The 13764-nt window shown below is 49.3% G+C and overlaps 1 protein-coding gene and 1 pseudogene across 2 annotated transcripts in view; both read right to left on the reverse strand.

Moving 5' to 3' along the window:
- The window catches only part of EMC8 (ER membrane protein complex subunit 8), a 22080-nt gene continuing 8316 nt past the window's right edge, over positions 1 to 13764 (reverse strand). Inside the window, exons 2-5 of one of the 2 annotated variants that reach the window (XM_023229024.2) lie at positions 10585 to 10661; positions 2578 to 2647; positions 1744 to 1838; positions 1 to 1232 (exon numbers count right to left, since the gene is read on the reverse strand). In XM_023229024.2, coding sequence (XP_023084792.1) covers positions 1073 to 1232; positions 1744 to 1838; positions 2578 to 2647; positions 10585 to 10661 — 402 coding nt within the window. In that variant the 3' untranslated portion in view covers positions 1 to 1072. The remainder of the gene's footprint in view (positions 1233 to 1743; positions 1839 to 2577; positions 2648 to 10584; positions 10662 to 13764) is intronic. The other variant, XM_023229025.1, reaches the window with a different exon arrangement.
- LOC111553888 lies at positions 3122 to 3255 on the reverse strand (annotated as a pseudogene).

Genomic DNA, 13764 nt, shown 5'->3' on the forward strand with positions numbered 1-13764 from the left:
TTTGGTGGATCCAATAAAGCACATTTATTGTAGCGATGTCTGAACGTTTTTCCTACGTGTTAAGAGAAAATAGTGACTGCTGTATCACAAACCCTTTCAGTAGGCCACACTGATTGTTACAAATTCCTCCACGGAGTCGAAGAAAAGACAGTAGGAAAGGTACCGCTCTCTGAACTTTGTACAAAATAATTCATATAAAAAGGAAAAAAGGTAAAGGTACCATAAAGTTTCCCTCTCAATTTCCTAAGGTTCGCTTAGAAAACTTGACCAAATGTTGTAAGTATAAAAAGTACAGACGTCACTCTGTACAACTCGGGAAGTCTAAGTCTTGTTTTCCTAATACAAAAGAAATGATCATTTCCCTTTCCTGGCCCTGCAGGCATGTGAGCTTTCTGGGTGGCTGAAGACTACCACCCTGAGCTCCTGTTACCACCAGCGATGTTTGCTTTTGCCCCTAAGGAGAAAGGCTTCTGTGGCATCAGTGGTGTCACTCCCACTGTGCAGAGCTGCAGCGGCTCCGAGAGGCGACACCGCGTGGAACAGTGCTGTTCACAGCCCAGGCTGACGACAGAAACACCCACACAGAGCTTCTCAAACAGCTCAGCACCGGCACTCCACCTGTCTACCCTGATCCCAGGATGCCTGGACATCAAAATTCAAACAGGATAAAAACTCACAAACACATTCATTGGAGTATAAGATGTGGGCTTTTTTTAAAAAAAAGATAGTTCAAAAGCCTTAAAAAGTATTCTCTCCAGATTATAAAAGGTTAGTTAAAACTGTTTAATAGGAACAATCTTGCACAAGCAGAAAGAGCTTTGATTTGGAGGATTATAGCAACATACAACTGAGAGAGTCCACAGGCACAGTCAGACGGGATGTCTGCACCTCTTCTAGAGACTGTGTTAAAAACACGACCGACTGAACATTCTGCCCCCTTTCAAGGCACGTGCCACTTCTTAAAACGGTCAGCTTTCCACACAGGCTACCAGATATTTTATTTACATTTAAAAATAGGTTTTCTTCTTCAACATAGTGGAAAGGCCTGGAGCCCAGTCACGGCGGTGCCTGCCTAGCACAGGTGCAGGACAGCTTTATTGATCTCTGGGTTTGTCCAGTCATTCCGAATGTCATCCAGGTGGTTATCGAAATCCACAAGCGTCTCGTAGGACCGGCTGTCCAGGAGCGAGGCTGAGATTCTCTGTGCCTCCGGCCAGTCTTCACAGTAGTCACTACGGGTCAAACATGAAGAAGTCAGCATCTAACAGTGAAAACGGGCAGCTTGTAACAGATCAAGAGAGAAGGCCAGCCATATGCACAGTGGGATGAGGAGAGATGGCGCAGAGCACTGAGAAACATGGGCATTTCAAACGCATGAAGACGTACACAGCATAGAAAACATGGTTAATATGTGGAAGGGACTCCCTTCACATGGAATTTTGAGAAAGTTGGAGGCAGATGACTGAAGCTTTCTGAGGGGCCACAGATACATCAAAGCAAAGGCCTGGGAAGAAGAATGTCTGTGCCCTAGGGCCTGGGGTGGGAAGACCTGTGAATACCACTGAGGTTCCCTCTACCGCCTGGAAGCGCTGGAGCACTGGGGCCTACAGCAGCTGGGGAATATGCTTGGTACCATGCCTCTGGAGAAAACGCTAACTGAAAACACAGGCTGGGCGAGAGCGGCTCTCGCGTGGCCAGGTGCTGACGAAGCCCCGCCTGCACGGCGGCATGGGGCGCACTCACTGGTGTGGGTCTCTGCACCGCCATCTGTTCTCATGGTGCTCGTACACGTGGATCGTAGGTGCTACGCAGTCCATCGTAAACTTGGTGTTGTCTACCTGAGCACAAGGCAAAGGACACGAGAGTGAACAGAATGCTAGCCAAACAGCAGCGGCAGGCGCCTCCTCGGGGCTCTCCCTGCAGCAGTGCCCATGCTGGCTGGGGCACAGACTCTTCCCACAGAGCCGGTATGCAGAGTGGCGCGAGTGTCTGGCCTGAGGAAAACTGTTGTGTTATGCAGGAAAATGTCAAGTCCTTCATTGTTTTTTCACAAAAGCGAAGCTTCCAAACAACTTCTTCCCTCATCCTAGGATTCTGTCTGAATCAAGGCTGTTCAGCAAGGCCCTCGATGTCATCTGCTCACATACAAGTGCCTTCCTTCCCTGCGCCCCTAGAGGCTGTGCTGGCTGTTCTAATTCTGTGCTTCTCGCACTTGGCATGTTCAGATCAGAATCACCTAGAAGGTGTGTTAACATGGACCGCTGGGCCCCACCCCCCCACATTTCTGATTCAGTGGGATCTGGGGTGGGTACCTGGGAATTCGCATTTCTAACAAGTTCCCAGGTGCTGCTGCTGGCAGGGGACACCACTCCTACTTGTGTAGTGATGCGGGAGCACATAAGCCACGGTTTGGGATTCGACTGGTCTGCAGCTTGGAGAAAACTGCAAGAGGCGGCAATGGTCTCAAGCAGATAAATGAGTGAAGGGGTTAGCGGAAAGGAAACCGCCGCAGAGCAAGCTCCATGTTGGTGAGGGGAGGTGCAAGGGCCTCCCGCATGCTGTCCAGAAGCGACTTACCATGATGAGTGCAGTGTCGCTGAAGCCCTCGGCGATTCTGGAGGCCACCTTCTCTGCAACCTGGTTTGGACTGTCAGAGAAATAGTCAGGCTACCACATTCCAATCAATGCCATCCAACACTGTTTACAAAAGGCACAGTCAACACCAAGACTTAACAAGCAATGACAGAAAGACTGGCGGAGTCAACAGGCTGCACGTGCTAGCTTCACTGGTTTACTTATTTAATCTTTTGGTAGAGACAGGGTCTTGCTCTGTTGCTCAAGCTGGAGTGCAGTGATGTAATCATAGCTCAATGTAACCTCAAATTCTTGGACTCAAGCAATTCCACCTCTGCCTCCTGAGTAGCTGGGACTATAGGCACAGGTCACCACACCCAGCTACTTTTTAGTGTTTTTTTTTTTTTTTTTTTGGTAGAGACGACATTTTGCTATGTTGCCCAGGCTGGTCTTGAACTCCTGGCCTCAAGCAATCTTACTGCCTTGGCCTCCCAAAGTCCTTACAGGCATGGGCCACTGTGCCTAGCCTACTTATTTATTTATATTGCTGGGAAGAGTCTGAGGGCAGTTCCCCACAGATGAAGAAATCGCAGGGGTCAGCACATCGGGAGTGCAATGGACGAACCTTGCCCTGGGAAAACCACCTTTGCGATCTTGGTGCTTCCCCTGCCAGGTAAATATGTTCTGCCCATTTAAAGTGGCTCTTGGTGATGACAGCCCCACTGTGATGGGTGTGGCCAGCAAGGACGGGGAACGCTGTTGGGTAACAGGGTGCATCATGCAAAGCAGGTCCTTGCCTCACTCCAACCAGAAAGCCCTGGTGATGGGATCCTGAGAGGCATCTCCTAACGGAAGGCTCCCAAGAACCTAGTGGAGAGTTGCCTGAAGCAGGCAGATAAACTCTACTGCGGGCACCTGCCAGCCCCTGGGTCACACTCCCAAGTCTCCCAGGCTGGCCTTCTCAAATTCTCCATCTGCACGCTAGCAAAGCAACCTGTCCACTGCAACAAGTAAGAGCAACCTCAGGGCAGCTGGCGGTCCATCACCCTCTGAGGAATTCCTCAGCCTTTCCACATCTTCTCCATGCTCATGAGCCTCCACTGCTGGCTCTGGCCCTGCCACCATCCAACCCTGATAAATGCTCCCTTTCTATCTTAAGTTAATAGAACTAATTACACAGCAGCTCCTACACCATTCCTGCTCCATGTCTCCAAACACAAAGTTACTCTTCTAGCCCATGTCGGGAAGGAGCCTTCTCCTCGGGGGCCTTATTTATATTCTTTCTGTGCCCGAGCCCCAGTTCTGCCTTCAAATCTGTGTTAAGTCTTTATTTTCAGGGAAAAACAAAAGCATTGAACTGGTTCTCTCTAGCTGCTGTCCAGCCTCCCTCCTCCCTTCCACGCCTGTTTCTTCAACTTCTTTAACAAGCCGCTAGTCTTGCGCCATGTCCTCACCACAGCTCTGTGCAATCTGCCATCTACCCCATTCCCTTGCAGAGCAGCACCTGGAAGTCTCCTGACCACTGCCTGATGGCCGCAAGACTGCTATCCCCTCAAAAGCCTCTCTGTGGGAACCCACCACACTCAGGCAGGCCAGCCCATTTCCAGCCTCTCCAACCTGAGGCCACCTTTCCCTTTGCTCTTCCCCACCCTGCAGGCCACAGGTCCCTTCCTGCATTCTCCCTGCCATTTATTTCCTTCAGGCTCTCACCTTAGGCAGGGGCTTCTAAAACTGCTTCCTAACTGGTCTCATAATTTCTAGGCTCGCTTGCTCTCTTTTTTAAAGAGATAGGGTCGATGGGTGCAGTGGCTCACGCCTGTAATCCCAGCACTTTGGGAGGCTGAGGCAGTTGGATCACCTGAGGTCAGGAGTTTGAGACCAGCCTGGCCAACATGGTGAAACCCCGTCTCTACTAAAAATACAAAAATTAGCTGGGTGTGGTGGTGCACGTCTGTAGTCTCAGCTACTTGGTAGGCTGAGGCAGGAGAATCGCTTGAACCTAGGAGGCGGGGGTTGCAGTGAGCCAAGGTCATGCCACTGCACTCCAACCTGTGCGTGTCAAAAAAAAAAAAAAAAAAAAAAGAGAGGGAGAGAGACAGTCTCGCTTCGTTGCCCAGGCTGGAGCATGGAGGCTATTCACAGTTGCGATCATGGCCATCAACTCCCGGTCTCAATCAATCCTCCCTGCTCAGCCTCACAAGCAGCTGGGACCACAGGCAAGAGCTACGAAGCTCAGCTTAGGCTCTTCTTATCCGATATAACCTGAAAATTCTCCTGAACTAAATTTTCCTAAAACAGAACTCCCATTGCATCCTCTGGTGCTCACGGCCCCACAGACTACTGCTCACCACTGCCTGCAAGATGAAGGCTGTCATTCTCAGGCTGGCAGAGGCAGGCCTTCGTCATGGTGAACTGAGCTACCATGCTCAGCCACAGGGGCAATGCTGTGTCTTCCATGTCAGGAAATCTGCCTACATGTCATCTCCCTCACATGCTCGTCTTGTTCACTCACACTGTCCCCGGCCTGGCCCTCCACACCAAGCCCTCCTTACTGAATTGCTTCCCCTTTTTCAGTGCCCAGAAGACATGCCACCCTCGCCACAAAGCCCTGCTAAACCGCCCTGGACGAGGCCCCCTGCCCTGTTGGAGTTCTAAGAGGCTCTAACACAGAGTCCATGGCACGTGCTGCTTTCCTTCTGTGCATCCTATCTGCCCTGCACAATCAAGAGTTTCAGCTTTTTGTGGCAGGTACCAACCCATCCATCTTTCTTTCTTTTTTTTTTTTTGAGGCGGAGTCTAGCTTTGTTGCCCAGGCTGGAGTGCAGTGGCGTGATCTCGGCTCACTGCAAGCTCTGCCTTCCGGGTTCACGCCATTCTCCTGTCTCAGCCTCCCAAGGAGTTGGGACTACAGGCGCTCACCACCACGCCCAGCTAATTTTTTGTATTTTTAGTAGAGACGGGGTTTCACCGTGTTAGCCAGGATGGTCGTGATCTCCTGACCTCATGATCCACCCACCTCAGCCTCCCAAAGTGCTGGGATTACAGGCGTGAGCCACCGCGCCTGGCCCCATCTTTCTTTTAATAGCCATAAAAATACATGGATTATTGTGAATTATTTAACAAAGCACACAATATACAATTACAATCCTTTCCTTGTGATTAGGCTACAAAATTAATGTTTAAAAAAACAAATTATTTTATATGATTATTCTATTTTCATTTTCAAAATTGACAAAGTGATGTACTGATTATAAGGCTGCAGTGTTAAGAAAAATATGACTTAAAAATGTGACTGTGTTAAGAAAAATATGACTTAAGAGGGAAGGTGAGATTTTCCAGGTAGAAGTCAATCGTATTGATGAAAGCAGCGTGATAGTTGCTCTTAGCGCAGAGGGAAGGCAGTGCTTCACTGCACCAACCAGGACTCAGTGGGCGGCAGGTCCCTACAGCACTGATGGCAAATGGTGAGAAGCGAGTACAGAGCCCTCAGGAAGCCTGACTGTGCACCCACCTCTGCCTGCTCCTGCATTTGCTGAGGAACTTGGAAAGCAAAAGGCAGGGCCGCTTGCCATGAAGAGCTTGCAAAGCCCTTACCCTCGTACTTAACACTGATCATGCTGGTCAGTGATTTTTATTGGCAAGAGGATAAGGAAACCTCATTAAAGAGAAAAACTACCATTTCAGATGCTCAAGAATTCTAAGCATGTATCTTTCTGTTCACCGATTTTTACATGGGGTCTTGTTCCATTGCCCAGGCTGGAGCACAGTGGCGAGATCATGGCTCACTGCAGCCTCAACTGCCCAGGCTCAAGTGATCCTCCCACCCTACCCTCCCTTGTAGCTGGGACCACAGGCGTAGGCCACTATGTCCAGCTAATTTTTGTATTTTTTTGTAGAGATGAGGTCTTGCTATGTTGCCCAGACTGGTCTTGAATTCCTGGCTCAAGTGATCCTCCCGCCTTGGCCTCTGAAAGTGCTGGGATTACAGGTGTGATCCACCATGACTGGCCTAAAATTTATTATTTTAAAAGAAGTTTAAAAATTTGTGGCTGGGCGCGGTGGCTCACGCCTGTAATCCTAGCACTTTGGGAGGCCAAGGCGGGCGGATCACGAGGTCAGGAGATGGAGATCATCCTGGATAACACAGTGAAACCCCGTCTCCACTAAAAAATACAAAAAAATTAGCCGAGCGTGGTGGCGGCGCCTGTAGTCCCAGCTACTTCAGAGGCTGAGGCAGGAGGATGGTGTGAACCAGGGGATGGATCTTGCAGTGAACTGAGATCGCACCACTGCACTCCAGCCTGGGTGACAGAGCAAGACTCCACCTCAAAAAAATAAAAATAAAATAAAATAAAGTAAAATAAAAATTGTAGTTGGCCAGGTGTGGTGGCTCATGCCTGTAATCCCAGCACTTTGGGGGGCCGAGGCGGGTGGCTCACTTGAGGTCAGGAGTTCGAGACCAGCCTAGCCAACATGGTGAAACCCCGCCTCTATCAAAAATACAAAAACTAGCCAGGCGTGGTGGCGGGTGCCTGTAATTCCAGCTACTCGGGAGGCTGAGAGAGGAGAATAGTTTGAACCTGGGAGGCGGAGGTTGCAGTGAGGTAAGATCATGCCACTGTGCTCCAGCCTGGGTGACAGAGTGAGGCTCTGTCTGCTCCCCACCCACCCCCCCAAAAAATGTATAGTTAATGAACTGTCAAAGTATTTGAAAGAGCTGCCAACTTTGCGTTTCTCTGTCTTAGGCACTGAATCTCCAATACCACTTGGATCCACTTCATCCTGAATGAAGACTGCCCCGCTGTGGTTCCTGCTGTCAGGAACTCCGTGTTCCTAGAAAGAAATAGCTGCCAACTGAAACTGCAGGCACCCTGAAGACAGACCACTCTGCTCACCCTCCCAACAGCACCATGTCGGGCCAGCGTGTAGGTGCCATCTTACACTGTGTATCTAAAAGCTTCTTCCTGAGTGTCTGCCTCAGGCCAGGGCTCTCTGCCGGGCACCGAAACCTGCCCATATCAAATGCTAACTGTGAAGAAAAACACTGGTCAACAACGAATCATATAATAAAACTTGACAGAATGACCTAAGGTTTACAAAATTCATAAAAGTTATAAACACTACATTAGAAAAATAATAGAAAAAGTCATCGCAGCACTAGTAACAGCACCAGCCACGACTGTAAACCAAGCACAAGGCCAAACACGCTGCGCTATTTCATTCTGTCCTCAAGACTACTCTCTGAGGCATGAACTCAGCTCCATTTTACAGATAGGGCCACGGAGGCCCAAGGAGGTTAATCAGTAAGTCACCTAGAATTTGAATCCAGGTCTACTTGGCTCCAATTCATGCTGCAAGACACTGTGAATCAGGCAATATTTCTAGAATAAGAGCAAATTTCCAGCTAGGTCTGGCTGAAGAGAGGCGAAGGTTTTCCAGGCAGAAGCAAAACCATACATAAGTCAGAAGTTGGCAAGATCCTAGCTCCTAAGCTCCCAAGCTGTGTGGCCTCTGAGAAGCCACCTTGTCTGGCTGGAGTTTCTTCACTTGTACATTGCTGTGAGGATGAAATAAAATGACCCTAACAGAGCCCAAGGATAGGACAGCATTAACTACCTGAGGTTTACTCCTCAAACAACTGGGCACACCGGGGGGTGGATTCCCTATTCCAGGGTGGCAGACCCCTACCTAAGGTTTATCCTCTCTACACATCTGACAAATGGCTGCTAGGGATGCATTTAAAAGTCTATTAATGAAGGACTGCAAAACCTCCTGGAGGATGCAGAAGGACATGGACTAGGTGAGGACAGGGAGGACATTCTAGAAGGAAGGTATGGAGAGCAGGAAAACTGTGTCTGAGTAGGATAATTCCAGGCTGGGCTGTAATGAGATCAGCACAGAGGTAAGAACATGAGGGCTGTGAGCCAGATGAGGTGTGTGCAGAGAGGACAGGACAGCCTGCACGGGTCCATGTGGGGTGACCACATCAGACATGGATTTGCGCGTGGGGGGTGAAGGAAAGGGAGGCCCCTGCACTCATCTGACAACCTGATGCCATTCCCACTTGCCCAGTCTCCTCTCCCTTCTGCAGGGACAGCCGTGGGAGACACTACTTGGTCCAGGAACACCTTCCTGCCAAGGGCGCTCCCCACTGCTTGCAAGGTGAAGTTCAAAATGCTTCTGAGCACGGAGGAGCCTTAGGTGTGGCCCAACCTACCTGTGCAGCCTCACTTCCTAGCATCTCCCTCCATGTGGGCACGGCCCCAGCCACTGCCACGTCTTCACCTGTGTATTCTATCCCCCAACCAGGAATGCTGACCTCCTGGTCTCCACATATGCACTTGACAAGGCCCTGCCCACTCTCGAGGGCCTGGTTTACAGGACACCATGCCCTGTGGCTTCTGGGATCATTCTACCAGGTCTAAGTCTCCCGGCCCCTGCCGCCAAGCCCCCTGCAGGGGCCGCTGTCCTGCACTGCAGCCTGCGTTTGCACTGTCCTTCATGTTCAACTCAGCCACGGGAGGGCAAGGGCTAGAGGGTTGCGTTTCCTCAGCCACGCCTAGTCTTTCACGTAACAAAGACTAAGATGGATGTGGCCCCGTGGGTAGGCTCTCGCTCAGTGAAGGACGGGAGACACGGAGTCATCAACAAAGGGAGGCAGGCAATATCAAACAGAGGACATCCCAGTGAGAGTCAGAAGAGATGCGCTGAAGCCGGACAGGCCAGTGCTGCTCGTGGGCTCAGAGGAAGCAGCAGAAGAGCCAGCGTGCATGAGGCTTCTATGCGCTCCCAACCGCCCCAGCAGACGCTTCAGTGGACTGAGTTTGAGCGCCGCATCTCCTAGGACATCTGCCTCCCTCAGGATCCAGTGCGTGGACCCAGCCCTCCAAAAGGGTAAGATAATTATGTTTCTAAATTTGGGTTTCTTTTATGATACCATGTTTCTCATCAGAAACACTGGTGCCTCATCAGTGATAGCAATGCGGTCACCAGCTTACAGTATTATTTCCAAAGTGCTCGAGCTCACCTTCTCATCTGTGCTGAGCAAGCGGACCCAATGGCAGGGTCTTTCACTGCACCCCCATCTCCTTGGACACTGGAGGGTCGGCTCTATCTGACAACATGAGGAAGCCACATCAGGGCAGCATGACGCATGCCCCTGTTATATACTGCGTGGACCTTCCAGCTGCCCGTCTGGCTTCTGGCTGGGTTTAGCCAAAGGAAAATGAAAGAGGGACAGATGGGAGGCCATGTCAGGCTGGCTGTGACCACCTGCCCAAGGGCACTGCTCTTCTCAAGGTGGACTTCTTTACCCGGCATCTTCCACCCCACCCTCTGGACTGTTGTCGCCAGTCTTGGTTACTGCACAACCCCCTGTGTGTTCTCTTAGCTACGGCCCATGACTTGTGAACAGCCTGCTTATTAAGCCCTTCTCAGATGATCCCAACCCGAGGATGTCATCTGTTTTTCTGTTGGGACCAAGATAACGCAGACATACAGAAAAATTCTCAGCTTTGTTATTAGTGAGAGCCCCAGTGGGGGAAGGATCCGGATAAAAGGAAGAAGGAACCAGTATAAATGGGGCAGCAAATACCACATTTTCATCAGAGTACTGACCCCAAACCTACAGGCTGGTCTATTTGTTGGCAAATAGAGCAGCATTCCTTCCCAGTGCTCTGCCCAAAACCACCCCTAGTCTGTGAAGAGGAAGCAAGGCAGAGCTGAGCAGGGACAGAAACCGGAACCCTGACTGTCGCTTTCATTGTATGAATTCCCTTCATGCAAAATAAAGAAGACACAGAACAGAATCCCAAAGTTAATAGAAATGTTTGGAATTTCTGTTGTTTGGAATTATCCACACCACAGTTCGCCTCAAATACCATAAATAAGCACAGAGGGAAGGGGCGTGGGTCTTACAGGTTTCCTATCTGGTTGAAAAGCACACGAGAGACAGGCTCTGCCCGTCACGTGCTCACTTCCTCGCCTACGGACGGTTTCGCATCCACATACCTGGCATCCTTCACTCGCTCATTAGCTTGATAATAACCAGCAATCACGTAGCTATGATCTTTGCACCATGAATCAATCTGAAAGAGGAACAAAAATTGGGAAAAGATGAATGATTCTCCCTTAAATAGCAAGTCACAAAAACCACAGATCTCACTCCCACGTGCTGGGATAAGACATGACAGGATCTTAATCCTCATACCCTGCTCCCCACAAGAAAGGCTAGGACTCAGGAAAACATGGTCAGGAAGGGCAGGACTTTGACCATAAGGAATGACCGCTTGCCTCAGTCCCAGCAAGAGGACCCTTTGTCCACAGGTTTGGTACAGCGCTGCAGAGAGTCAGAAGGAGAATAATCTTTATCCACCTTCTCTTATAAAGAACCAGGGCTTTAGAAATCCTTAAAATGATTTAAATCATTATCCTTCATAGTTAAGGAAACAAAGCTTAGAGAGGTTCTAAGTTTGCGCAACCAGGTAGGAACAGAGCCAGAAGGGGAATCTCAGTCTCTTTCGAAACAAGTTGTTTAGGCCAGGTACAGTGGCTCACGCCTGTAACACCAACACCTTGGGAGGCTGAGGTGGGCGGATCACCTGAGGTCAAGAGTTCGAGACAATTTGGAGAAACCCCATCTCTACTAAAAATTAAAAAATTAGCTGGGCATGGTGGTGGGCGCTTGTAATCCCAGCTACTTGGGAGGCTGAGGCAGGAGAATCACTCGAACCCCAGAGTGGGACGTTGCAGTGAGCCAAGATCATGTCTCTGCACTCCAGCCTGGGCAACAAGAGTGAAACTCTGTCTCCAAAAAAAATGTCTTTTCATACTCGATCTCAGCATTCTAAGCATCACATCGTGAAATACCCCGCAGCTGGGGTGGAGGGTAAAGAGGTCCCAAGTTAGGAAGGGGCACGTGCACATGTCCTTAGTTCTCTATGGTGTGCTTTGAAATGGGAGCATGGTGGCAGGCCTTTGGAGTTTTTGGGTTTCTTTTATGGTACCATGTTTCTCATCACATGCAGCTTCCTGCAGGTCTAAGGCCATTATTCAAAACAACAAAAGGTCATCCTGTTTTGGCATAATGGAATTTGAATACACTGTAATAAAGTCTATTCTCAGTCTGCACAAGAGGAAACAAAATTGGTACTTGATTTTTTTTGTAGGGAATAAACTGGTTAAAAATGCATGTGTGTGTTTTTTAAACACAATCCTATTGCTCTTTTTCCTGAATTCTGGTTTGGGCCTCTGAGTCTCCTTCATGACCAAAAGCAGACAAGACAGTTACAGTCCAAGGGTCCCTGGCTCGCACAGGATTAGGATATTTCTGGCCTCCTAAGAGTTCACAAATTACCGTATTGGGTCAAAATCAGGGCTCAGTGAACCAACCAGACATTCTGGTCATCCACCCAAAAGATCAGGATTATGTCCCTAAAATATCTATAATGGTGCTATCATTGTGACTTTGCTGAAAACAACTCCAAAACAACTCATATTTTGTTTCTATCACCTCTTAATGGAATAGATTCCGGAAGCTTTCGATTGCTGCTTAGAACAAACATCTCTACGCACGATCACAGGGCCTTGCTCTAACTTTGGTCAAGTTCCTTGATGAGCTGATCCTTGAGCACCATGCTCCCAGCCTTCATGTGCCATCACGGGCTGGCCTCCTGAGCGTGTTCTCCCCTGAGGTGACCCATGTCTCTGCCCCCACCCGGGTGTCCCTATCCCGGCTCTCCAGTGTAGCCTGCCCTTATTTTCATAGTCAGATTGGCCACTGTCTTAGTTTCCTATTGCCCTTGTGACAAGATACACACATTTAGTGGCTTAAAACAATACTTTTTTTCTTTTTTTTCAGACAGTCTCACTCCGGCTGTCGAGGCAGGAGTGCAGTGGTGAGATCACAGTTCACTGCAGCCTTGAACTCCTGGGCTCAAATGATCCTCCCACCTCAGCCTCCTGATTAGCTGGGACTACAGGTGTGCGCCACCCTGTCCAGCTTATTTTTTTGAGACGGAGTCTCGCTCTGTTGCCCAGGCTGGAGTGCACTTGCCGGATCTCAGTTCATTGCAAGCTCCGCCTCCCGGGTTTATGTCATTCTCCTGCCTCAGCCTCCCGAGTAGCTGGGACTACAGGCGCCCGCCACCTCGCCCAGCTAGTTTTTTGTATTTTTTTTTTTAGTAGAGACGGGGTTTCACCGGGTTAGCCGGGATGGTCTCGATCTCCTGACCGCGTGATCCACCCGTCTCGGCCTCCCAAAGTGCTGGGATTACAGGCTTGAGCCACCGCGCCCAGCCGCTAATTTTTAAATTTTTTGTAGAGACAAGGTTTCATCATGTTGCCCAGGTTGATCTTGGACTCCGGGGTTCAAGCAATCCTCCTGCCTTGGCCTCCCAAAGTATTGAGATCCATAGAGATTATTGTATGATTGTTTTTCTTAGAATTTTTAATGTATATATTTTCAGATTTTCTAACTTCGAATTCCCTAATTTCTTCCATTTCTGAAACAAACTGTACTTGATTAAAGTGTATGTCTTATTTTTTAATTTTTATTTAAGTTGTGGGATACATGTGCAGAATACACAGGTTTGTTACGTAGGAATCCATGTGCCACGGTGGTTTGCTGCACCTACCAATCTGTCACCTAGGTTTTAAGCCCCGCATGCATTAGCTATTTGTCCTGATGCTCTTCCTCCCCTCACTCTCCTGCTTTGACAGGCACTGATGTGTGTTGTTCCCCTCCCTGTGTCTGTGTGTTCTCATTGTTCAACTCCCACTTATGACAACATTCTAGCCTGAAATCATGGTGACGAGGCCAATGAGCAAGCAAGTCACCTGAGCTGAGGATGATGCCAGCCAGAATGTTTTATCTTACTGGTCAGAAGTCTATAATGGGTCAGCAGAGCTGTGCTTCTTCAGGACGCTCTAGGGGGGAATCCTTTTCCTTGCCTTTTCCAGCACCTACAGGCTGCCTGCATTCCTTGGCTCACGGCCACCTCACTCTGACCTCTGCTTCCACCATCCATCTCTTCCTTTCTCTCTGACCTTCCTGCCTCCCTTTGACAAAGGACCTTTGTGATTACATGAGGTACACCCAGGTAATCCAGGATAATCTCTCCAACCTCAAGTCCTTAACTTAATCACATCTGCAAAATCCCTTTTGCTACGTAAGGCCTAGGGATTAGGACG

Source organism: Piliocolobus tephrosceles, chromosome 17, assembly GCF_002776525.5.
Source record: "Piliocolobus tephrosceles isolate RC106 chromosome 17, ASM277652v3, whole genome shotgun sequence".
Taxonomy (NCBI): domain Eukaryota; kingdom Metazoa; phylum Chordata; class Mammalia; order Primates; family Cercopithecidae; genus Piliocolobus; species Piliocolobus tephrosceles.